The sequence below is a fragment of the Osmerus mordax genome, chromosome 5 (genome assembly GCF_038355195.1).
Source record: "Osmerus mordax isolate fOsmMor3 chromosome 5, fOsmMor3.pri, whole genome shotgun sequence".
Lineage (NCBI taxonomy): Eukaryota > Metazoa > Chordata > Actinopteri > Osmeriformes > Osmeridae > Osmerus > Osmerus mordax.
Genome location: NC_090054.1, coordinates 19,391,593 through 19,414,753, shown reverse-complemented (window position 1 = coordinate 19,414,753; position 23,161 = coordinate 19,391,593). Strand labels below are relative to the sequence as shown.

Sequence of the window (23,161 nt, the reverse complement as noted above, 5' to 3'; positions counted from 1 at the left end):
CCCCGAGGCAAGTAGGGTGAAGTGCCTTGCCCAAGGACACAACGTCAGTTGGCATGACCGGGAATCGAACTGGCAACCTACGGATTACTAGCCGGACTCCCTCACCGCTCAGCCACCTGACTCCCTGAGTTCAGTCCCTATGTAGTCTTGAAACGACAGTGACTGGGATCCTGATGCAGCCAGCAGGTCACGCTAAAGCTTAATTCATACTTAGGTCGCGGACACTTTTGAAATGGTCGCCAACGGAAAAAAAAGTGTCGCTCAGGCTGCTGCATTTATACAATGGGAAACAGTCGCCTGTGCTCAAGGTTCGTGTGACGTAAACATAATCATTTTACCGTTACATTCATAGCTATTGTTACATTGTTAACGCTTTGTAGCCTAGGTGATCAATCGGAGAAACTGACCATTTTAATTTTTCACTGTGACGACATCCGCGCCAGTAGAAATTTCTCGTGGTAGGCGTCACTTCTAAGCAACGGTTAAAAGTGTCGACCGAGACGTCATTTCTGTCGGCGACCTTTTCAAAAGTGTCTGCGACCAAAGTATAAATTGGGCTTAACAAAGACTGTGTTCTCCTCCTATCCTCACCACCCCAACCTCCGCCCGGCAGAGTAACCGCGTCACCCTGAAGATGGACGTGTCCCACACAGAGCACTCCCACGTCATCGGTAAGGGGGGCAACAACATCAAGAAGGTGATGGAGGAGACCGGCTGCCACATTCACTTCCCGGACTCCAACCGTAACAACCAGGCGGAGAAGAGCAACCAGGTGGGTGTAGACCAGGGAGGCCTGGTGGCTAACATGTGACCAGGGAGGCCTGGTGGCTAGCGTGTGACCAGGGAGGCCTGGTGGCTAACATGTGACCAGGGAGGCCTGGTGGCTAGCATGTGACCAGGGAGGCCTGGTGGCTAGCATGTCACCAGGGAGGCCTGGTGGCTAGCATGTGACCAGGGAGGCCTGGTGGCTAGCATGTGACCAGGGAGGCCTGGTGGCTAGCATGTGACCAGGGAGGCCTGGTGGCTAGCATGTGACCAGGGAGGCCTGGTGGCTAGCATGTCACCAGGGAGGCCTGGTGGCTAGCGTGTGGCCTGGGAGGCCTGGTGGCTAACAACACGTTGCACTTGGGCTGTCGCATCAACGAAGGAACACTCCCCTGTGATCTGTGCTTGTGCTTGTTCCCGTCCAATCGCTGGAGAGGCAGGCTATAAAGAGCTGGGGTGTAATTGGCTATTTTGATTGGCTTTCGCACAGGAAGCGGGTGTGTTTGAGCTGGACCGGCTAGAGGAGCTGTAGGAAGCGCCTGTAATTAACTTTTACCTTTGTTGCACAGAGAGGCAGGTTGCCAGAGACTTCTGTAGTTGAGACTGCCAGGTGCCCAGTCTGGAAACAGTCTGACAGTATGTATCTAATGCCCTGAACATACACTCAGGGCAACCTGCCAATTCATGTATGATTTATCATGTTGTGCGTGTGCATGTGTGTCTGCATGTTGTTGGCGTGTAAGCTTGTGGATGGGGGGGAGGGGAGGGGTACTGAACCAAAGCAGATGGACGCTTCAGGTTTGTTGGTACGAGCGACTCTGAGACACTGGGCCTTCACTTGGTGTGAGGGGCTGATTACACTTGGCCAGGGCAGAGGGCCAGACTCTCTCTTCTCTGGCAAGCTTTTACCTCTGAGGGAGGGAGGAGGAGAAGGAGGAAGAGAGGAGATTCACTGATCCACTGGCAAGATACTCTGTCTAATTAGAGGATTTCTGGTTGTTGTTTTGTTTCTGTGATTATTTTAATTGAAGGTTCTTAGTCAGAATGGAAAGTGGGTCGTAAGGTCAGATCCTCAGGGGAGGATGTTAGCATGTTGAAACCCCCAAAATTCTTGCTTTTTTTCTGTCTTGCCTTGATTTCTAAAAAAGATGAGAATGAAAATGCTAAATGGAAAAAAGATTTCCTTCTTTTGTCACGCCATGAATGTTTTTTTTTAGACATGGGATTCAAGGTCTATTAGATGTAATAATGTCCTGAATGTCTCTCTCTCTCTCTCATCAGGTGTCCATTGCTGGCCAGCCTGCAGGAGTAGAGGCAGCACGTGCCAAAATCCGAGTAAGTTTCATGAATAAAAGATGCCCCGTTTGTCGTCGGGCAGCGTAGCGATGCGTACGGCTCTCCTCTTCCTCCTTCTCCTGTTGAAGTCCTCTTGACTGTGGACCTCAAACACCCCTCTAGACATTTACAATTAGCAGACGCTCTTATCCAGAGCGACTTACAGTAAGTACAGGGACATTCCCCCGAGGCAAGTAGGGTGAAGTGCCTTACCGAAGGACACAACGTCATTTCACACGGCCGGGAATCGAACTGGCAACCTTCAGATTACTAGCCCGATTCCCTAACCGTTCAGCCACCTGACTTCTTTGACGGTCTGCACCAGACCAGCGATTCCCGACCTGTGGGCCGCAACACTTGGTCTTCTTTGATCGCTCCAATTTTTTTGGGGCGTGAAAGCAAACGGTCTGTCTCCCGTGGTGTTGTTAAACATGTGCGTTAAGCCCGAATTAAGTGAACGGATGTGTCGGGCGGCCGCAAACATATTTGAGCTTTGCAAGTGGGCCGCAAAGTGGGAAAGGTGGGGAATGGCTGCTCTCGGCCGAGACACGAGGAGCTCATGCCTGCCAGGCAGACCTGCCTTCTGAAAGGTCCGTGTCAGCTTTACTGGTAGTCACACACATCTGGCCTTACTGAGCCTGGTCGGACCAGACAGTACTGTTTGTCCTCTCTTTGTTTCCATACTCCCTGACCTACATTTCCCTGCCTCTGCAGTTCAAGCCCTGAAACGTGATATAAATGTAGGCCCTAACACATATGGGACTGATCAAGGCTGCATTTCTTTGGTTGGGGTAATTCATACTTCTTGCCCTACTCTGGTGGCCAAAAACCATTGTGGCACCCTGCCCAAGAAAGGGAGTGTGTTTGGATAACTGTGTGTGTGTGTGTGCGAGGGTTCATGAGAGCGCTTGTGTGCGTACGCATAAACTTCTCGCAAGGCTGCCCTCTGGGCCCTGTGTTTGAATGATGACCTGGTATTGAAGTCACGGGTTGATTCATTCGAATCGCCGTCTCTGTTTGAAGGACGGAGCAGAGTGTGGGCGATGCCAGAGCTGGGATGTCTGATTAGGTTTACATGACATGCAGATGACCTCTTAACAGGCCAGGCTGCTGGGCTGCTGTAGGCCAGGCCTGCAGTAGTGTTTTAACCAGACCCTCCTGGTTCCACTGAAGTGCACACTTCTCTGTTTCCGTAGCGTGATAAGGCGTGGGGCTGTTCCCTCCCTGTAGAACTCTGGCATCGCTGAACTCGAAATTGACAGCTGTGCTTTCATTGAGTTTGACAGGTTTACACAACATGTTCTGCCACTGGCACACGCACTGAGGCATGTTATGTCCATGTGTGGATACGTACATGCATGTCTAGCCTATGTAAAGATACCTCTCCACCGTTTTTTAAACATTTGTTTTCACTCGGAGCAGAGCGGTGTCAATCGCATAGTAGACGACTGTGCCTTGTGGCAGACTGAAGGACTTTCTACTTCTGGAGTCATAACAGTTTCACAAAAGTGTTATTGTGGTAGTATAACTCCTTTTCTCCCCTGGCTCTCTCTCTCTCTCCCCCCCCCCCCCCGTCTATCCCTCTCTCTCTCTCTCTCTCTCTGTCTCTCTCTCTCTGTCTCTCTCTCACTGCTCCTGGTTTCCTCTCCCTCCGTTTCTCAGGAGCTGCTCCCTCTGGTCTTGTCGTTCGAGCTCCCGGCCCAGCCGGACCCGTCCTCGCCCGCCGTGCAGCACATCTCCCAGACGTACGACCTGAACGTGTCCTTCAAGCCCCCCGGACGCCTCTACAGCTCCACCGCCGTGGTCCGCGGCTCCCAGAACAACGCCAGCGCTGTCAAGGTGCGTCCCCGACTCCCGCATCCTGTCTGAGGGTGCAGGAATCCTGAATGAACATGAGTTGTCTCTCTCGCTCCCCCTTTCTCTCTATTTATATTTCTCTCTCCTCTCTTTCTCCTCCCTCTCTTGCCTCTCCTCTCTCTCCTCCCTGTCCCTCTCCTCTCTCTCCTCTCTCTCTCTCCTCCCTCTCCCTCTCCTCTCTCTCCTCTCCTCTCTCTCTCTCCTATCCTCTCCTCTCTCTTCCCTCTTCTCTCTCTCCTCTCCTCTCTCTGTCTCTGGGCTTTGGTCCTGTCTGGTACCGGGGGAGTCAGAGGGTCTCTCAAGGTTCACCAGACCAGCTCTGGAGCCAGGAGCTGGCTGGCCTTGCTGAGGCCTGGTGGTCCTGGTTCTGGACCAGAGAGGCCTCCTTGTTCTGCTCCCTAGTGGAACATCCATCATCGCTAGCTGACCCCCACAACAGAGCGCTGTTATGCAGCTCCTTACTTCCCCCTATCAGCCTCCCATTCTCCCACCTCGGGGCGTCTGAGTACAGAGGTGGTGGTCAGTCAAAAGCCAACCATGCAGCATTTCTCACCACACCACCAACCACCCAGACCCCCCACCCAGCCTGCTACACAACCACCAAGACCCCCACCCAGCCTGCTACACTACACAACCCCCAGCCCCACCCAGCCTGTGGTCTACAGCTCCTGGCCCCTTGTGTGTGTGTGTGTGTGTGTGTGTGTGTGTGTGTGTGTGTGTGTGTGTGTGTGTGTGTGTGAGCAGTGGAGGGGAGGGGGGGGGTCATTTTGTCCAGGGTTGCTGGTCAGCCATTGGCTGGGCTTTCTCAGGGTACGGTTGTGTGTCCTGTGTGTTATGTTGGAGGGTGTTGAGAGATCCACTTGAATATGGAGGGAGATTGCCAAACCCACTGTGGGTTTCCTGAATGGTCTGAGCAGCTTTCTGGACCTTGTAGTTTTATTGCGAGAGTTATTCTCCCAGCCTTGGTGATATGCAGAGGTCTGTGAGAAGAGATTTAGAGGAAGGTTATCCAATGTGGAAACTTCTGAATAGGAATGGACAAGGTCAGCAAATGCTAACAAAAAATATTTGTGGCGTTGCACAAAAAATACTGTATATCTTAGTGTAACTGACTGAATAATTGTGCCTGGATTGTACAGGAACTGGCAGTGCTACTGACAGGATAGTTTCAACAGTTGTATATGTGTATATGTTAATATAATGGAAGAATGTATCCTTTTAAATAGCTTTTTTTAATCTGTGAAACATTGTCTCCCCCCCCCCCCACAGAGAGGCACGGCCGTCCTCCTGGAGCACCTGACGGGCAGCCTGGCCGGGGCCATCTCCGTCTCCACCCACCTGGACATCGCCCCCCAGCACCACCTCTTCATGATGGGCCGCAACGGCAGCAACATCAAACACATCACCCAGCGCACCGGCGCCCAGGTGCACTTCCCCGACCCCAACAGCCCCCAGAAGAAGTCCACCGTCTACATCCAGGGCACCATCGAGTCGGTCTGCTCCGCACGACAGCACCTCATGGTAGGGGACATTTCAGCACTCTGCAGCAAACCACTTCTCCAGAACCCACAGGATCGAACAAAATGGGGCCAAACAATGTAGCTTGTTATAAAGCATAGAAGAGGAAATGAGAGAAAGGAGTGTATTGTTGTGGTGATTGTGGAAGGCTAGCTGATGGTTTTGGTAGTGGACATCCTGAACAGTCCTTGGGTTTGTGCCAGTGACCTTGCGTGGCTGTTGGGCTGAGCAGTGGCCAGGGTTCAGATTCACTGGCCCTTCAACACACCGTAACAAACAAAAACAAGACCAAACTGTCATTTAATTCTTGATCTATAAGCGTCTCTTTCACTTCTGTGTCCCTAACAAGGGCTTGATGATTAGGACTGGTGTTTGGCCTTGTTGCATAAAGTATAATTTTTGTTTAGTCTGTGTTGTTTGGGCCATTCTTGTATCGCTGCCTTTGACCAAGGCCACTTTCTTGGAATTGTTGAGGGAAATAATCATCTACGTGGGTTACAAATACCAGTCATGTAATTGCTTTCCTCGCCTAGCCATGTAAAGCAAAGTGATTCTTCTCTCTCTGTGTGACGCAGCTGGAGTCTGCGGGCGGCTCTGAGATATTTAGAAAGCGCCAAAGTCATTTGGGTAAACATGACTTGTCTGTCTGGAAGTGGGACACACAAGAAGTGACCAGAGGAGACAGAAAGGACAGGGACACAGCGATGGCTCTCTCACATCCCTGTTTAGCTCGTCTCCCAGACTGTAAATTAGAAACTCTAAACCGATGCTTGTCAGCACCAGCCTGGACCAAGACTCGAAGCTAATTACACACACAATGGCAGCCCTGTCCGTCACCACGCTGAAAATAAAGTCACTAAACGTTTGTTTGTCTGGGGGTGCTTTTGTCTGACCAAGCGAGACAGCTGGATTTGCAGCCACGACCGCGGTTCGGACCGGTCAGTGTCTGATGAGGAACGGCAGCTATGGGCAAGGTGGAAGTTAGCCCATGATAGACAGATGGTTTATCCAATCGCATGCCAAGTATTTTGAGAGTTTTCCTCTGACAACTTCCCGAACGGTTAGGTGTCAACAAACCACCTGGCGAATCAGGGTCGTTTTTGAGCATGTGTGTTTTTGAGTACATATACTGTGTGTGTTTCAGTACACTTGTGTGTGTGTGTGTGTGTGTGTGTCCCACAGGGTTGCCTGCCCCTGGTGCTGATGTTTGACATCAAAGAGGACATCGAGGTGGAGGCCCAGTACACCACCGCTCTGATGGAGCAGCTGGATGTCTTCATCAGCATCAAGCCCAAGCCCAAACAACCCAGCAAGGTGAGACATTTACATTTAGTCATTTAGCAGACGCTCTTGTCCAGAGCGACTTACAGTAAGTACAGGGACATTCCCCCGAGGCAAGTAGGGTGAAGTGCCTTGCCCAAGGACACAACGTCAGTTGGCATGACCGGGAATCGAACTGGCAACCTTCGGATTACTAGCCCGACTCCCTCACCGCTCAGCCACCTGACTCCCCAGACCTGCTCCATCCCCCTGGCTCCTGACCCGCTGGCTCCACCTACTACTTTCTCCAGGTGTTTGCCCAGCTCCCTGCCTCAGGGCAGACTGGCACAGTGAGAGCAGGGAGGAAGGGGTGGGGGGTAGTGGCAGGGTAAACAGTGCCTAACCCAAACCCCTGTGCTTTAATGATGTGTCAGGCCACAATCCAGAGCGCCGGTCCAAACACGGCTCCTGGCCGCTTGGCCGCTCCTTAGAGAGAGGGAGGGAGGGGATCGTGACTGGACTCCATTTGGCAGGGTTGGCTTCTTGGCTAGTGGTTGATCCGGCACAAGATTTCTGTTTGTGCGGTTTTTATTTGATGTTATTTGGTAAGAGCTGTTTACGGCTTTAATGCTAGAGACTTGTGTATAATTGTGTCAAAGTATGGAAAGGTTTATCAAATACACAAATCTGTATTTGAATAGGAATTGTTCAATGAATTCTACATCTAAACTGGTTACCTTGTACTGCCATGTACTGTACCCTTCCTAACCCCTGTCCTTCCCCAGTCTGTGATCGTGAAGAGCGTGGAGAGGAACGCGGTCAACATGTACGAGGCCAGAAGGTTCCTCCTGGGTCTGGAGAACCCCGGCATGTCCTCCACCTCCTCCTTCTCGTCTGTGGCCGTGTCCCACACCAACGCTCCCTCCCTCATCGGCCTGGACATCCTGGCCTCAGCTGGACTGGGGCTGAGCAGTCTGGGTAATGGAGTTTATGTTCTTATTGGATGTTTTTTTGGGGGGCCTGGTTACAAAAACAACTCCAAGCCTCTACTTTAGGTCTAGTTAGGAAGTTTCTTCTGGGCACGACCGCTATTTGTCAGTATACCCTCTCAGAGGAAGACAGATGGGACACGTTGGAGGCCTCTCTCAGGTCAAACATCTCATTCTGTACTTGTGGTGCCGGGGGAAGTCCTTTAATTGGACCCGAAAAATCCCTTCAACCACATCGTTTGAAGTCAGTGACCCCTATGAATCATGGGAGAAGTAGTTGTGGATGTGTAGGAGTTGTACGCATGACTGCAAGGCCGACCACAGTGACAGGGTCGCTCAGACAGCCTCATCCTGGGTCCGGTGGACCCAGAGGCCCATGGGTAAGATATGGACGTCCACATCCCTTCAGGAATGACCACATCCCCTCCCTTGTCCAGATTACAGCTCTCCCTGCCAGAGGAATCCCTCGCCATCCTTATTTCTGTCAAAACGAGGCCTCGCTGCAGACCTCAGACCTGTTTCTCCCCGCTTGTTCATGCGCTCGGGTGGAAACAAAGCAGCTCATTTAAAGTGTTTACAGTTTCAAGTGATGTGGGAGATTTTTTTGTCGTTGTTGCAAGCCCTAATTCTCAAACGTGATCTTTTCCTTTCTGTGTTTGTGTGGTTGCTTGTGTGGATGTGCATTTCATCTGTGTTTATGCTTGTCTCTGTGTATTTGTTTGTGTGTGTGTGTGTGTCTGCATGCATGTCTGTGTGTGTGTGTGTATGTCTGTGTGTGTGTGTCTGCATGTCTCTGTGTGTGTGTGTGTGTGTGTGTCTGTCCTCCAGGTCTCCTGGGGGCGTCCGTGCCCCACTCCCTCAGCAGTTCCCCGCTCCCCAACTCTGTCCTCAACAGCCTGAACTCCTCCAGGAGCGCCCTGCAGAGCCCCAGCGCCCCCTCTCCCTCGCCCTCCCTCTGGGCCAGCTCGCTGTCCGCCTCCCAAGGTCAGTCGCCCCTCCGCCGTCTGAGGGGCTGCTTGGAGAGTGAGTCACAAAGCCTGATTAATTCATAGACGCAGACAGCCCTATGGCTTTTAGCCCTGCGACTTTCATTCACAGATGGAAAGGTAGATGGACTTGGGAGATGGAAAGGTAGATGGACTTGGGAGTGTAGATGTACATGATGTGTGTAATAGAACAGGGTGATGGGTTAGTAGCTCATCCGAGAGGTAATCTGAGAGGACAGGTTACATTTACATTTAGTCATTTAGCAGACGCTCTTATCCAGAGCGACTTACAGTAAGTACAGGGACATTCCCCCGAGGCAAGTAGGGTGAAGTGCCTTGCCCAAGGACACAACGTCATTTTGCAGAGCCAGGAATCGAACCGGTAACCTTCAGATTACTAGCCCGACTCCCTCACCGCTCAGCCACCTGACTCCCTAGGTTAATAGTTAATCTGTCGTAGATTCGTGGAGGTTAATCCAGGTTTTGGAACGTCTTCTGCCCCAGCGTTCTCCTCTTCTCTGCTGATGCACCCTGCCGCCCAGGCCTCCCTCAGCAGCATCCTGATGTCCGGGGTGCAGGGCTACGGCCAGAACACCCCCTCGCCCCCGCCAGGCCTGGCCCCCATCGACAAGCAGACCAACGGGGCCCCTGACTGCACCAAGGGCCCCTGCACCCTCAATGGGCACGTGAAGGTGTGTGAGCGTCCATAGAGATGTAGATGCATGACACACACACACTCTTCACACACACACGCACACACACACATAGATACTGTACACAAGGACATAGTGGCTCATACATACATGTGAGAAACACTTTTTTGTATTTATTTTTTATTTAACCTGATCGGTCAGTTGAGAACAAATTCTTATTCACAATGACGACCTGGAAATACATTTGAGTGATCTGTATTGCATTGCACATGAATGCTCTTCATGTCTCTTTTTATGTGTGTGTGTGTGAACAAGAACCTAACGTGTGTGTTTCCAGCACCCCAGCTCAGTGTATGGGAGGATATCCACTGCGTCGCGGGCAGACACAGGCCTGAACCCAAACCAGTGTGACTCCGTCCAGGAGACTAGTGGCCACACCCCCTCAGAGCCCATGTCCAGCAAGTCCAACCAGGACGAAGGTACACACACACACACACACACTTGCTGATTATACTGTATGGAAATGTCTTCCACATGTAGTCATTGTATGACCTAAATGTTTATGGAATTCATTGACGTCACACACTGGAAACTTGGTGTCTCTCACAGTTGTCTAATCTAGTCCAATCCAGCCAGTCTCCTCACTCTGACCACGCTAACAGCTGTGCAGAGGTTGTCAGCGGAAGGATATTTCAGTGGTAGAGAACCTCTCATAGCAGTGCAGAGGTTAGCGGCGGAAGGATATTCAGAAGCGAGACAAACGTCTCGTACACATGCGGCTGCTCCTCCACAGTCTCTCACGCGTCTCACTTTCGCAGTGTTTTCAGAGCTGGTCTCTCCCCGCGTGGAAGGTCACTGCATCGCTTCCTCCCCCTGGCCTCCCCCCCTGGCCTCCTCCCCCTGGCCTCCCCCCCCTGGCCTCCTCCCCCTGGCCTCCCCCCCCTGGCCTCCTCCCCCTGGCCTCCCCCCCCTGGCCTCCTCCCCCTGGCCTCCTCCCCCTGGCCTCCTCCCCCTGGCCTCCTCCCCCTGGCCTCCCCCCCCTAGCCTCCTCCCCCTGGCCTCCCCCCCCTGGCCTCCTCCCCCTGGCCTCCCCCCCTGGCCTCCTCCCCCTGGCCTCCTCCCCCTGGCCTCCTCCCCCTGGCCTCCCCCCCTGGCCTCCCCCCCCTGGCCTCCTCCCCCTGGCCTCCCCCCCTAGCCTCCTCCCCCTGGCCTCCCCCCCCTGGCCTCCTCCCCCTGGCCTCCTCCCCCTGGCCTCCCCCTTTGGCCTCCTCCCCCTGGCCTCCTCCCCCTGGCCTCCTCCCCCTGGCCTCCCCCTTTGGCCTCCTCCCCCTGGCCTCCTCCGCCTGGCCTCGTCCCCCTGGCCTCCCCCCCCTGGCCTCCTCCCCCTGGCCTCCTCCCCCTGGCCTCCTCCCCCTGGCCTCCTCCCCCTGGCCTCCTCCTGGGTCCTAGAGCATGTTGGAACCGGCTCGGTTCTCATGGAGCAGGGGGGCCTTGGGGGGTCATCACTTTACCAGACCGGAGACCTTCATTAGGATGACTGACATCATATTATTTTACACTGGAGAGACCCACCCTATTCTCTCACTCTCTCTATTTTTCCTTTTTTTTCTTTTTCTCCCTCTCTCACTTAGACGTGCGCACGTACCTCCTGTTGAGCAGGCTGGATTACTGTCTAAATAAATACGAATAACAGAATGATCTGTTACATAGAATTGTGTACATGCCGTCTTGAGAAGTGAGTCACACACTGAGAACGGACTGTTCCAGGGGCCTAGAATCGAAAAGGAACAGCAACTACTTTGGCGTAACATTACTTGTGGGGTGAAAGTGGGTTTATCATAACATGGTGCAGTTCCTCAAGGTGAATAATTGTCTGCATTTTACCTCGAATTATAAAAGTTATGTCATGGTTAAAAAGACACAATGAAACCGTGGATGGGTACACAGAGAGTGGGAAGAACGAGCAGACCAACTTGTTTCAAGCATTGTTGTCTTGTTCTCTGCTCACTCCGCCAGACTCGGACACTTTCGTTGAAGTGGGCATGCCCAGGAGCCCATCTCACTCGGCCAATGGGAACGAGCTGAAGCAGATGCTGGCTTCCTGTAAGACGTCGTCAGGGAAACGGCAGGCGGTGGAGCTTCTGCAGGGGACCAAGAACTCCCATCTCCAGTACGTGTGTCTGCACACACACACACACACACACACACACACACACACACATGGGGGAGCCGCTCACCCCCACTTCAGGAGAACCTGCGAGAACAAGATGCCCAGATACTTTTGTTAGAAATTAGTGTTTTTCGAAACATTTGGGGCATTCGATGCAATACCATATATTAAATATAATTTGATGAATGTAATGTAATGCATCAACATGTAAAATAATTGTGAGAGAGAAAGGGATGGTTCTCACTATATCAGACGGTGCATATCAGTAGCCTTCCTGGTGCGTTACGTCCAGGCGCCTTACGTCCAGGCGCCTTACGGCCCGGCGCCTTACGGCCCGGCGCCTTACGTCCAGGCGCCTTACGTCCAGGCGCCTTTACGTCCAGGCGCCTTACGTCCAGGCGCCTTACGTCCAGGCGCCTTACGTCCAGGCGCCTTACGTCCAGGCGCCTTACGTCCCGGTGCCTTACCTCCTGGTCCTTCTCTCCAGCTCAGACCGCCTGCTGTCGGAGGCGGAGTGCGGCTCGTCCGACGGCGGTGTGGCTGATAAGAGAGCCCCGGGCAGCGAGCGGGCGGCCGAGAGGGCAGCACAGCAGAGCGAGCGAGAGAGGAACCGCCTGACGCCTCAGGCCGCCTTCGCCAACATGCAGGTACGACACCGTGTCCACACTCGGCCACGCTTTGACCCAGAGCCGGGTGGAAATGCTGCTTAGAGAACGTATAATTGGAGATCCAGGGTTTAGGGAAAGGTCTGACTGTCCCTTCCTTTCTCTGTGTTCTGGTGTCAAATAAGAAGTAACTGAATCTGGATCTTTCCTTCTCTTCTAGGCGTTTGACTATGAACAGAAAAAACTTTTAGCAACCAAAGGTATGTACCACTCTGTGGAAGCACCCTGGCTCTTCCAGGAACAAACAGGATGTGTGATGCTCAGTGTTTCTGCTTGCGTAGCCATGCTAGAGAAGCACCGTAGCCCTTCCAGTAACTAGCTGGGGTGTACAGTAGTGTATGTGTGGTGTACAGTAGTGTGTGTGTGGTAGGTAATGTTGAGTGTGTGTGGTGTACAGTAGTGTGTGTGGTAGGTAATGTTGAGTGTGTGGTAGGTAATGTTGAGTGTGTGTGGTGTACAGTATTGTGTGTGGTGTACAGTAGTGTGTGTGGTGTACAGTAGTGTGTGGTAGGTAATGTAGAGTGTGTGGTAGGTAATGTTGAGTGTGTGCGGTGTACAGTAGTGAGTGTGTGGTAGGTAATGTTGAGTGTGTGGTAGGTAATGTTGAGTGTGTGTGGTGTACAGTATTGTGTGTGTGGTAGGTAATGTTGAGTGTGTGGTAGGTAATGTAGAGTGTGTGTGGTGTACAGTAGTGTGTGTGGTAGGTAATGTAGAGTGTGTAGTAGGTAATGTAGAGTGTGTGGTAGGTAATGTTGAGTGTGTGGCAGGTAATGTTGAGTGTGTGTGTGGTAGGTAATGTTGAGTGTGTGTGTGGTAGGTAATGTAGAGTGTGTGGTAGGTAATGTAGAGTGTGTGGTAGGTAATGTTGAGTGTGTGTGGTGTACAGTAGTGTGTGTGTGGTAGGTAATGTAGAGTGTGTGGTAGGTAATGTAGAGTGTGTGGTAGGTAATGTAGAGTGTGTGGTAGGTAATGTAGAGTGTGTGGTAGGTAATGTAGAGTGTGTGTGTGCGTAGCCATGCTGAAGAAGCCGGTAGTGACGGAGGTGAGGACTCCCACCAACACGTGGAGCGGTCTGGGGTTCTCCAAGTCCATGCCTGCTGAGACCATCAAGGAGCTCCGCAGGGCCAACCACGTTCCCTACAAACCCTCCATGAGCACCACCTTCGAGGTAGACCCCGCCACACCTACTGGACACACTCCACCCAGTCTACATCCAAACTACCTACCTTCACAAACTCACCCATTACAGCATTGCTGCTTGTACCCCGAGCATTACCAAAAACTATCACACATTTTATTCAAGTATTACATATAATATGACTAGAATATGATGTAGAACAATATGACTTTCATGAACTACAACTCAAAGATGGGTTGGATGGGAGCGGTGAGGTGAACAGGATGTTTGTTTTCCCGCTCTTTCCCCAGGGCTGTCCCCTGTCCTTGTCTCGCTCCAACAGTCGCGAGTGCATCGGCAACGGCAGCGACTCAGACAATTGGCGGGAACGGAATGGAGGGGGCGTGGGCGGGCTGCCCGGACACCCAGAGTTCCCCACTCCTGTCGGCAGCCCCAAGAGGAAGCAGAACAAGTCTGGTGAGACGTGACGACGACCTCACATCCTGTCTCCTCACGCTCACCCAATTAGACGAGTTAGTCCCTGTTTTGGTGCAGGCCAGCTCAACACACCAGATCAGAAAGTTCACGTCTGATGATGAATTACCCTCTCCTCCCTGCTCCACCGTGGCCTTTCGCATTTAGTTGAGTGAACGCTTACGACTGCTGTCAACCCTGATCAGCACGTGAAAAGCTTCTTAATTCAATTCAAGACGTGTGTGTGTGTGTGTGTGTGTGCGCCGGGGGAGAGCAGGGTTGAAGTGCTCCTACACACCTGCACTAGCTCACGAGATAGTTCCCATTTTTTCCACATCCATAAAACATCTGACATGTTACAATGCTCTCCAGCTCAGGAACACTCCAGGTGTGCACGAGTCTCTCCTGTTGCCTCAGGTCGAATGAACGAAAAAAAGGCGTAGCTAGCGTAAAGCCCTCAGTGTGTGATGTTGACGTTCCTCTCCGTGTGCTTGTGGCAGCTGCGGAGCTCTACCTCAGCAGCAGTAACTACATGGACTGCGTCTCTTCGCTCAGTGGCAGCAACGGCTGCAGCCTCAACTCGTCGTTCAAAGGCTCTGAGCTGCCGGAGCTGTTCAGCAAGCTGGGTCTGGGGAAGTACACTGACGTGTTCCAGCAACAGGAGGTCAGCGAGCTGGCTAGCACGCTCACACACACACATACATTTACATTTAGTCATTTAGCAGACGCTCTTTTCCAGAGCGACTTACAGTAAGTACAGGGACATTCCCCCGAGGCAAGTAGGTTGAAGTGCCTTGCCCAAGGACACAATGTCATTTGGTTGGCATAGCCGGGAATCGAACTAGCAACCTTCTGATTACTAGCCCAATTCCCTAACCACTCAGCCATCTGACATACACACTTACACACATACACATACACACACATGTATACACACACGCAGACAGAGACACACACACTCACAAACACACACAGACGCACACACGCAGGTGCAGACACACACACAGAAGATGTGGGGAGAAGTACAACGTCATCTTCCAACAGAAAGAGGTCTGTTAACAGTCAGCATGTTGAAACACAAACACACACAAAGTAAACATACAGAGGGTTGTAGGCTAACGTCTTTCATAACCAAGAGCTCGGTTTACAGTCTGCTTGCTGAAATGTGCTCACACACAGTTTTACAAGCCTGAAGGACTCGACATGGGCATGGTTTAACTACGACGCCCATGCCTGTTTCTGAGGGTTTCTACTCAACAAATCCATGTTCACTTCAGAAAACGGATGAGCTCACTTCCTGTTTCTCCAGATGGTTCTTCATACTGTATGTGTGCACCTGGTGTGCAGTGATGTTGACCGCGGACGTTGTCTCTTCCAGATCGACCTGCAGACGTTCCTCAGCCTGACCGACCAGGACCTGAAGGAGCTGGGCATCACCACGTTCGGAGCCCGCCGAAAAATGCTGCTCGCCATCTCAGGTAGAGTCTGTCATCGTGTCAGGATGTCCCCCCCCTCCTCCCCTCATCTACACCTATCCTCATCCCCCTACCTTCCTCATCCACACCTCCCCCCCCCTCTCCTCATCCCCCCACCTTTCCCTCTCCTCATCCACACCTCACCTCTCCTCATCCACTCCTCACCCTGTCCTCATCCACACCTCACCTCTCCTCACCCTGTCCTCAACCACACCTCACCTCTCCTCACCCTGTCCTCATCCACACCTCCCCTCTCCTCATCCTGTCCTCATCCACACCTCACCTCTCCTTACCCTGTCCTCATCCACGCCTCCCCTCTCCTTACCCTGTCCTCATCCACACCTCACCTCTCCTCACCCTGTCCTCATCCACACCTCCCCTCTCCTCATCCTGTCCTCATCCACACCTCCCCTCTCCTCATCCTCACCTCTCCTCACCCTGTCCTCATCCACACCTCCCCTCTCCTCACCCTGTCCTCATCCACACCTCCTCTCTCCTCACCCTGTCCTCATCCACACCTCACCTCTCCTCATCCTGTCCTCATCCACACCTCCCCTCTCCTCACCCTCCTCTCAGCAGAGCAGGTGATCACACTGATACTGCAGTGCTGAGTTGATAACAGCTTCTGTTGGAGGGCTGCAGTAGAATATCTTAATACGACTTTTATTAAATCCATTATTATGTCTGGTCCAGGCTGCTTGCCTGAGTGGCTGCCTGTCTGACAGCCAGCCGACAGCTTCTGTCAAAACACAAACTGAGGAGTTAGCTGTGCTGCAGTCAGACGGATGCACAGCTTTAAAAGCCCTTCATGCCTCCTTCATGCGTTCTGATTCCCAGTGGGGCGCCAGAGCTGTTTTTGAATGTTTTGCATTTTATACCAACAGACTTTTCGGAATAAACGGAGCATAATAATTGCATGTTTAAGGTGGGGAGATCATGCTGAAAATCGACTACTGCACAGAATGTCATACTTGTGTAACATGGTGTAGACCCCATGTAAGAGAAGACAGGCTGAGGTTGAGAGAGGGGGGGGGGTAGCTGACCAGTGTTGTGTGAAGGAGGGAGAGGCTCAAGGCCAGTTCCAGTGCAGCTCTCTGGAGCCAAGTCTCGATCAATGGTAATTTCAGCTGAAGGACATGAAGGCTTCAATAGAGGAGTACCCCCTCTCCCTCCCTGCTCTGCCCCCTCCCTCCCTGCTCTGCCCCCTCTCCTCCCTGCTCTGCCCCCTCTCCCTCCCTCCCTGCTCTGCCCCCTCCCTCCCTGCTCTGCCCCCTCTCCTCCCTGCTCTGCCCCCTCTCCCTCCCTCCCTGCTCTGCCCCCTCTCCCTCCCTCCCTGCTCTGCCCCCTCTCCCTTCCTCCCTGCTCTGCCCCCTCCCTCCCTGCTCTGCCCCCTCTCCTCCCTCCCTGCTCTGCCCCCTCTCCCTTCCTCCCTGCTCTGCCCCCTCCCTCCCTGCTCTGCCCCCTCCCTCCCTGCTCTGCCCCCTCCCTCCCTGCTCTGCCCCCTCCCTCCCTGCTCTGCCCCCTTCCTCCCTGCTCTGCCCCCTCTCCTCCCTCCCTGCTCTGCCCCCTCCCTCCCTGCTCTGCCCCCTCTCCATCCCTCATCCTTGACCCCTCATCCATCTCTCTAAAACTGAGGAGACAACTGTCTCCTTCCAGGTAATAACCGTGACTGCCAGGTCCACTTCCTGTTTCTATGCCAATAAAAAGTGTTGGCTGGAGCCTCCTGTCTCAAACTATCAGGCTGAAAGCTTTAGCTGGCAGGCATAGCAAATAAAGCCATCATATGAATTAGTCTGAGATGCATTTTTATTGGAAGCATTGTGTCCAAGTATTTGGGTGATCTGCCATATAAATGCAGGGATTACAAAGAGGCTGTGTTGAAGCAGGCTGTTCTCTTTTTTTGAAGTCAATGTTAATCAAATCAGAGAAATGTCAATAAAGTTTTCCTTTCATTCGGGTGGCGTGCATTACAGTTTTAAATAGTTCGTATTGGGCATTACAGGTTTTTATATTTTTCAAGGAAAAGTAAGCAATAAGATAATTGTATATTTGTACATTTGATTTCTTCGCTTGTTTGTTAAAACAGTGTCATGTTGTGTTTACAGAACTGAATAAGAACAGGCGGAAGCTGTTTGAACCACCCATCAGGTCCTCCTTCCTGGAAGGGGGCGCTAGCGGTCGTCTGGCTCGACAGTTTCACGCTGACATGGCCAGTGTTAGCGGCCGGTGGTAGGCCACCAGGCACCCCCGGTACCCTCCATGATGGGCCCCAAGACGGGGCCTCCTTCTGGGCTTCTGACGCCCACCCTGCAGCCTCTCTGGATGCTCGGCTGATGGTGCCTGATCTTAGAATGTTTAACTGTTTTGTATCCAAAAGAAGCCATAGTTTACCCAAAAGTGTCATTAGGAAATAAGGGATGTCTCAGAGATTTATGAAGTTCAGTCTTACTCCGTGTGGTTCCTAGAAGTGGACCATATGTGGGGCATTTACACATGACGGCTATTGTGTTTGTCATAAAGGTTGCTGTCAAGTATTTTGTACAGTATTTGTTGAAGTGAATAGGTGGAATGATTAGTACAATCACATACATTGATACCATCTACTTGCATAGTATGCTGTTGTATCAATTACATGCACTTTACCCATGCTAGACTTATACCTGTGAAAGCCAGATTCCTCAAATTGGAATTCATTTTGCAGTTTGTATTGGCTCGCATCACAGATGTATTTGTACCAAGCCAATTGTTAGCACTTATCGCAAGTAGTAGGAATAAGGTAATAACGTCTAAGTGCCAAAGTGACTTCAACTCAACACCAGAGGAATGACCTTTAACCCTTCTTGATGTTCCTGTAGATTTACAGATCAGTATTGCAACCAGTCAGCTGCTATGGTTGGCCTGCAATCTGTCACACATATTTTAGAAAGCCCCAACAGTATTTTATATTCATTTATTGATTATTTTATCCTCATTGTAGGAGGGGGAGATACGGTAATTGGTTTACATGTATTATGTTGTGTTTTCCATTTTTATACCTTTTTATAAGTTTCCGAGATTCGTAATTAATTTCTTTGTTGTTTTTTTTATGGTAATGTTTTCACCTTGTTAAATGCATTTGTGGAGCTTTGTGGCTGTGCCATTAGACCAAAGTGGAGAGCGAGAGCGAAACAGAAGTAGAGATATATCTGTCAGTACCTTACAGTAGGTCTCTTTCTCTCTGAATATGACAGTTGGCAGTTTTCTGTGGTTCTCTTAGTGTGTCTAGTTATCTGTCTGTGGGCTGTCAGTAGCCTCTGCATGTCTCTGTGTATGGAATCCATTCAGCAGACAAACCTCTTCTTTAGGGATCTGGGCTTTTCTCACACATTTCAATGACTGTATTTAGAGCAATTAACGGAGCTAGTCAGTCGACTAATGAAGAACAGTCAACCCCACTACTCAGATTGATTACTTACATATTCCTCATGTTCTGCTGTCAGAGAGGTACTTCAATACAGAGATCGAAACTGTAACTCGACTGGCATGACGACCTCAGTTGAAGGGGCAGATCGCTGTCCCTCTAACGCCCCAAGGGTAGATAACGTCTCATAGACACGTGGACACATTGTTTTGCACACAAATCAATGGAAGCAATGATAATCACCAAACAAACTCCTGCTTTAAATCAAGTAAAGGTAGAGAAATACCAAATATAACTTGTGCAATCAGGTATCTGAAGATCTTGTTGAACTGTTTGATGTAGAAACAGGATAATGTGTGCAGAGCGATGGTGCTTATCATCAAAGTATGTGGATGCTGAGAAACTCCCCACGCTTAATTTGTAATAATTTAGGATGACTCTTATGACGTGGTTTTGGATGAGCCCTTTAACTAAAAAAGACATCCAAATTTAGTTGGATTAAGCACTTAACTTAACCATAACATCTTCTATGATGGTCTGATCATATAAATAGGTATATATATATATCGTTTATAGGTATAACAAGACTATTTGATTGCCATAAAATGTTTGTTGTGCCAAAATGTAAGACTATCTACTGACGACAAAGAATAGTAGCTGTCTAGGTGCATATCAGGGGCGTTTTCACAATGACAAGAAACTGCATGAAACTGACTGCATCCTACTCCTGTCGCAGTAGTCAAGTAATCAGGAACAGCAAACAGTCGGTTGGAGTCTCAGAAGAAGAATCTAGAATTCTAATCACGCACAGCGAGATGGTCTTGCATGGTGTGTTCTCAGTTGAAGCATCATGGCCTCTATCACGCTGAATCTTTTTTTCTTTTCAAAGCGTTCTCTACGCAGTTACCATGTTAGTATTGCTGTTCAATCCTGACAAGGTTGCCATTGTCAAGCAGCTGTGTTTTTTGGTCCTTTTGTATTACATTAAGTATAAAAAGGGATTGAGAAGACCAAGAAGTAGAATAGGGAGGACTGATCAATTTCACTCATCATGGTACCAAACTGAGCACTGATTCAAGATGTCAGTGCTGTTAACTCGCACTCAGCAGGTGTATTTGTTATCACTCAAGTGAAGTCTGCTCTAAGGGAAATTTTGATTTAAACTGTCATGTTAATGGTGTTACGAATGATTTATGTGGTTTAATGAAAGGACTTGTTTGCATTCAACGTTTACCAGGAGCCTGTCCAGCAACCCCTCTACAGTATGGCTATGCAATTATGTCTTTCATGTTTATGTTGTACTCGTTCTATACAAAGGTTTGAAAGGGTCTATTTTGTACTGTGTTCAATAAAATGGTACATTTATAATGAATGTAAACCACTAAGGAATTCCATATGTTCTTACTTAGCTTTTGTGCAAAAGCTTCATCCTTGAACAACAATGTGTATGGTTGTGTAATACATCTGTTTTTGTGTTAAAAACAGAAAGGTACAGTTTTACATGACAAGGTCAATCCCAGCCTTCTTGGAGAAACACGCCATTGTTTTGTACGATGGCTTCTGTTGACCCAGCTGTTATGCATTGTGTTCACTCTGGTAGTACATCTGTCAATACACAGATACCAATAGAGCATTGTTGTCAAATTAACAAAAAATACAAGTTTCTTATTGTTATTGCAATAAATTTAATAAGTATGTGGACTGATGTTCTTGTTTTTTTTCAGTTGCTTTGCAGAGCAGTCATGATTTTCATTATATTAAATTATAGATTTAAGGACTTCCATGTCTAGATGCCACTTAAATATGTTTTCAGAAACCAGTAAAATCTTAGACTGCATGCCAGAGTGGGTTTAAGAATGCAGTCAAAATATGTTTCCGTCAACAAGGAAAGTGTGTGTGTGTGATCTATATCCTCCCATAATCTGACAGTGTAATCCGACTCTTGTATCATGTGCCAATCCCCCTCACTGAGCAGCTCCACACGTTAGCTGATATCTCCTTGAGTGTGTGGCTGTTTGAAGCCCTGTTTGAAGCCCTGTTTGAATCCCCTTTAGGTGGCAGTGTTGAAACTGCTGCACTCTCAATACGAAGCTGTGATAAAATATGTACAGGTTGTAAAATTGCACACGTAAACAGATTGCTGGAACACTCCCTCTACGTCTATGACAAGCTCTAAGACACACACACACACACAACCACACACTCTGAGTCATACACTATTGTATGTGTTTGTGTTAACTGTAAAGCATTGCTGTCCTACAGAAGCAGAGGACTGACCTTATAAATGTGAGCTGACCTGTCCACTGAGAATGGGGGAGGGGCAGAGGACGAGGCATGGACGTTCCAATTTCTCAAAATTGTTTATCGCTCTGGTGTTGCAATTAGGACTATAACATTAATTAATTATTACTGGCATTATTAACACTCAGCACACATACACACACATATTTTATCTTAATGTCTTGGCTGTCATCCTCGTCCTGCGACACTGAAACTTGATTCACTCTAAGCTCAGCAACAAATCTCCTGTGTGCACACATGCGTTTTATCCTTGGAAAGACTTAACTATTGCAGTCTCTTTCTGGGACAACAGAGTGAACGATTCGAGGGAACGGCCAATGCTCTGCATGACACGCAGATGCGCACACACACAAACATCCACTCCCTCTGAGCTGTGAGTGAAATTCTCGTTTCATCGTTTCTCAGCCGTGAGAGGAGATGGGGGGGGGGGGGGGGGGGGGTCGGTGACAGACACATGCAGCGGAGACCAGCGGCCTTCCCTCGGTTCCTGCAGCGGTCTGTGATGTTAACCCAGGGTGACTCCATCTGGGGAGGGCCTGCCTGGGAGGGGGGAGGAAGGATGGAAGCAGGATCATTCATCTTCTTCCTCCCCTTGCACAAGAGGAGCATAGCAAGTAGGAAGGAAGAGGCGAGGGAAAGGGAATACGAGAGAACAGCATCTTAACCCTTGTGTTCTCTTCGGGTCATTCTGACCCATCAGTCATTGTGACCCGCCGTCGTATTGCGACAACTTTACCGCATACAAAAACAAAGTGAAGCATTTTCTTTTAACCGTTGGGCTGTCTCAGACCCCCACCATTGCAAAGGTTAAAAGAAAATTATTTTTATTTGTTTTTGTATTGAGTAAAATTGGGTGAACACAACGATGGTTCGTTATGAACGTTTGGGTCATGGGACCCGAAGGCAGCACAAGGGTTAAATGCAGCATGTGTTACATTTGGTCAATCTTGAAGAAGACTCACTAGGTGTCTGTTTGAAAGGGCTACTTTCAGTGCCTACTTCCAGTGTTTACGAGTCTGAGGACTGTGATGGCTTATCCCTTTGATAATTACATTAGACTGTACTGTGAACACAGAGACTTTGAAGCAGATGCTAACGTAATCAGAGGGATGCTCTAGTAATCAAAGAACTTCAATTACAGAATAAGGAGGGGTGGGAATACATGAGTCATCAGTCTGGTCTTCCTGACCTACATCCGTATGTGAGCAAATACTGCACTTCTCCACATGGGAAAAGCACCCAAATCTTCAGTGAGGTACCAATAGATAGTATATTGGTACATGAATACACATACTGTATGGCTTAGTGATAAATATGTATTTAGTCTATCTTCTTAACATCATTAGTATAAACAAACATACAGTACTCACATCTATTTGAATATGCAGTATCATGTGTCAAATAAATATCTGCTGCACAGAATATAGTGAGTTGTTTTAACCCTTGTGTTATCTTCGGGTCATTCTGACCCATCAGTCATTGTGACCCACCTTCGTATTGCGAAATTTACCTCATACAAACACAAAGTGAAGCATTTTCTTTTAACTGTCAGGCTGTCTCAGACCCCCCACATTGGAATGGTTAAAGGAAAATTATTTTTATTTGTTTTTGTATTGGGTAAACACAACGATGGTTCGTTATGAACCTTTGGGTCATGTGACCCGAAGGCAGCACGAGGGTTAAAATAAGTAGGCTGGGCCACTGTTGGGTTTATTGTATGACTGATAATGCTTGGCATCTCACAAATACTTCTCTATGTGGGTAATGCAATCAACACACACAATGACTTCCTGTGTAATGAGCCGTCTTTCCAGCCAGGACATTTCAGCTCTAACAGGGTGCACTGCCCTGGCCTGCTAATAAATAACTGGGCAGAATATAATCGGAACCTCATCAGGGTGTAAAGCTGTATGTGGTGATAATAAGCTTAGGGCCGTTTAATTCACCCACATACCCCACTAAGTAATCCTCAATATAAATGCACAAGACTATATGTAGACGAAATGGTCCGTCCTTCACATATTGAGTCACTAGTCACAAGTCACTAGTCACAATAAATTCACTTAGCGTAAATATTTCTCATAATTTGATATACATATATTAGGCTACTTACCGTTAAGGCATGACCTGACTTAATCTTTTGAGAAAAGAAATGTGTGCATGTTTTACGTGTCATTTGTACTTGTGTGAATGTAT

The 23,161-nt window shown here is 49.6% G+C and overlaps 1 protein-coding gene across 1 annotated transcript in view; it reads left to right on the top strand.

Moving 5' to 3' along the window:
* LOC136943530 (protein bicaudal C homolog 1-B-like) overlaps positions 1-20,053 on the top strand; it is a 46,155-nt gene extending 26,102 nt beyond the window's left edge. The window contains exons 5-21 of the mRNA XM_067236885.1: positions 614-772; positions 2,047-2,100; positions 3,763-3,939; positions 5,227-5,478; positions 6,658-6,789; positions 7,521-7,713; positions 8,553-8,708; positions 9,215-9,402; positions 9,701-9,842; positions 11,380-11,533; positions 12,021-12,180; positions 12,359-12,398; positions 13,212-13,366; positions 13,627-13,792; positions 14,290-14,453; positions 15,168-15,267; positions 17,370-20,053. Coding sequence (XP_067092986.1) covers positions 614-772; positions 2,047-2,100; positions 3,763-3,939; positions 5,227-5,478; positions 6,658-6,789; positions 7,521-7,713; positions 8,553-8,708; positions 9,215-9,402; positions 9,701-9,842; positions 11,380-11,533; positions 12,021-12,180; positions 12,359-12,398; positions 13,212-13,366; positions 13,627-13,792; positions 14,290-14,453; positions 15,168-15,267; positions 17,370-17,497 — 2,520 coding nt within the window. The 3' untranslated portion in view covers positions 17,498-20,053. The remainder of the gene's footprint in view (positions 1-613; positions 773-2,046; positions 2,101-3,762; positions 3,940-5,226; positions 5,479-6,657; positions 6,790-7,520; positions 7,714-8,552; positions 8,709-9,214; positions 9,403-9,700; positions 9,843-11,379; positions 11,534-12,020; positions 12,181-12,358; positions 12,399-13,211; positions 13,367-13,626; positions 13,793-14,289; positions 14,454-15,167; positions 15,268-17,369) is intronic.
* Positions 20,054-23,161: the final 3,108 nt, after the last annotated feature.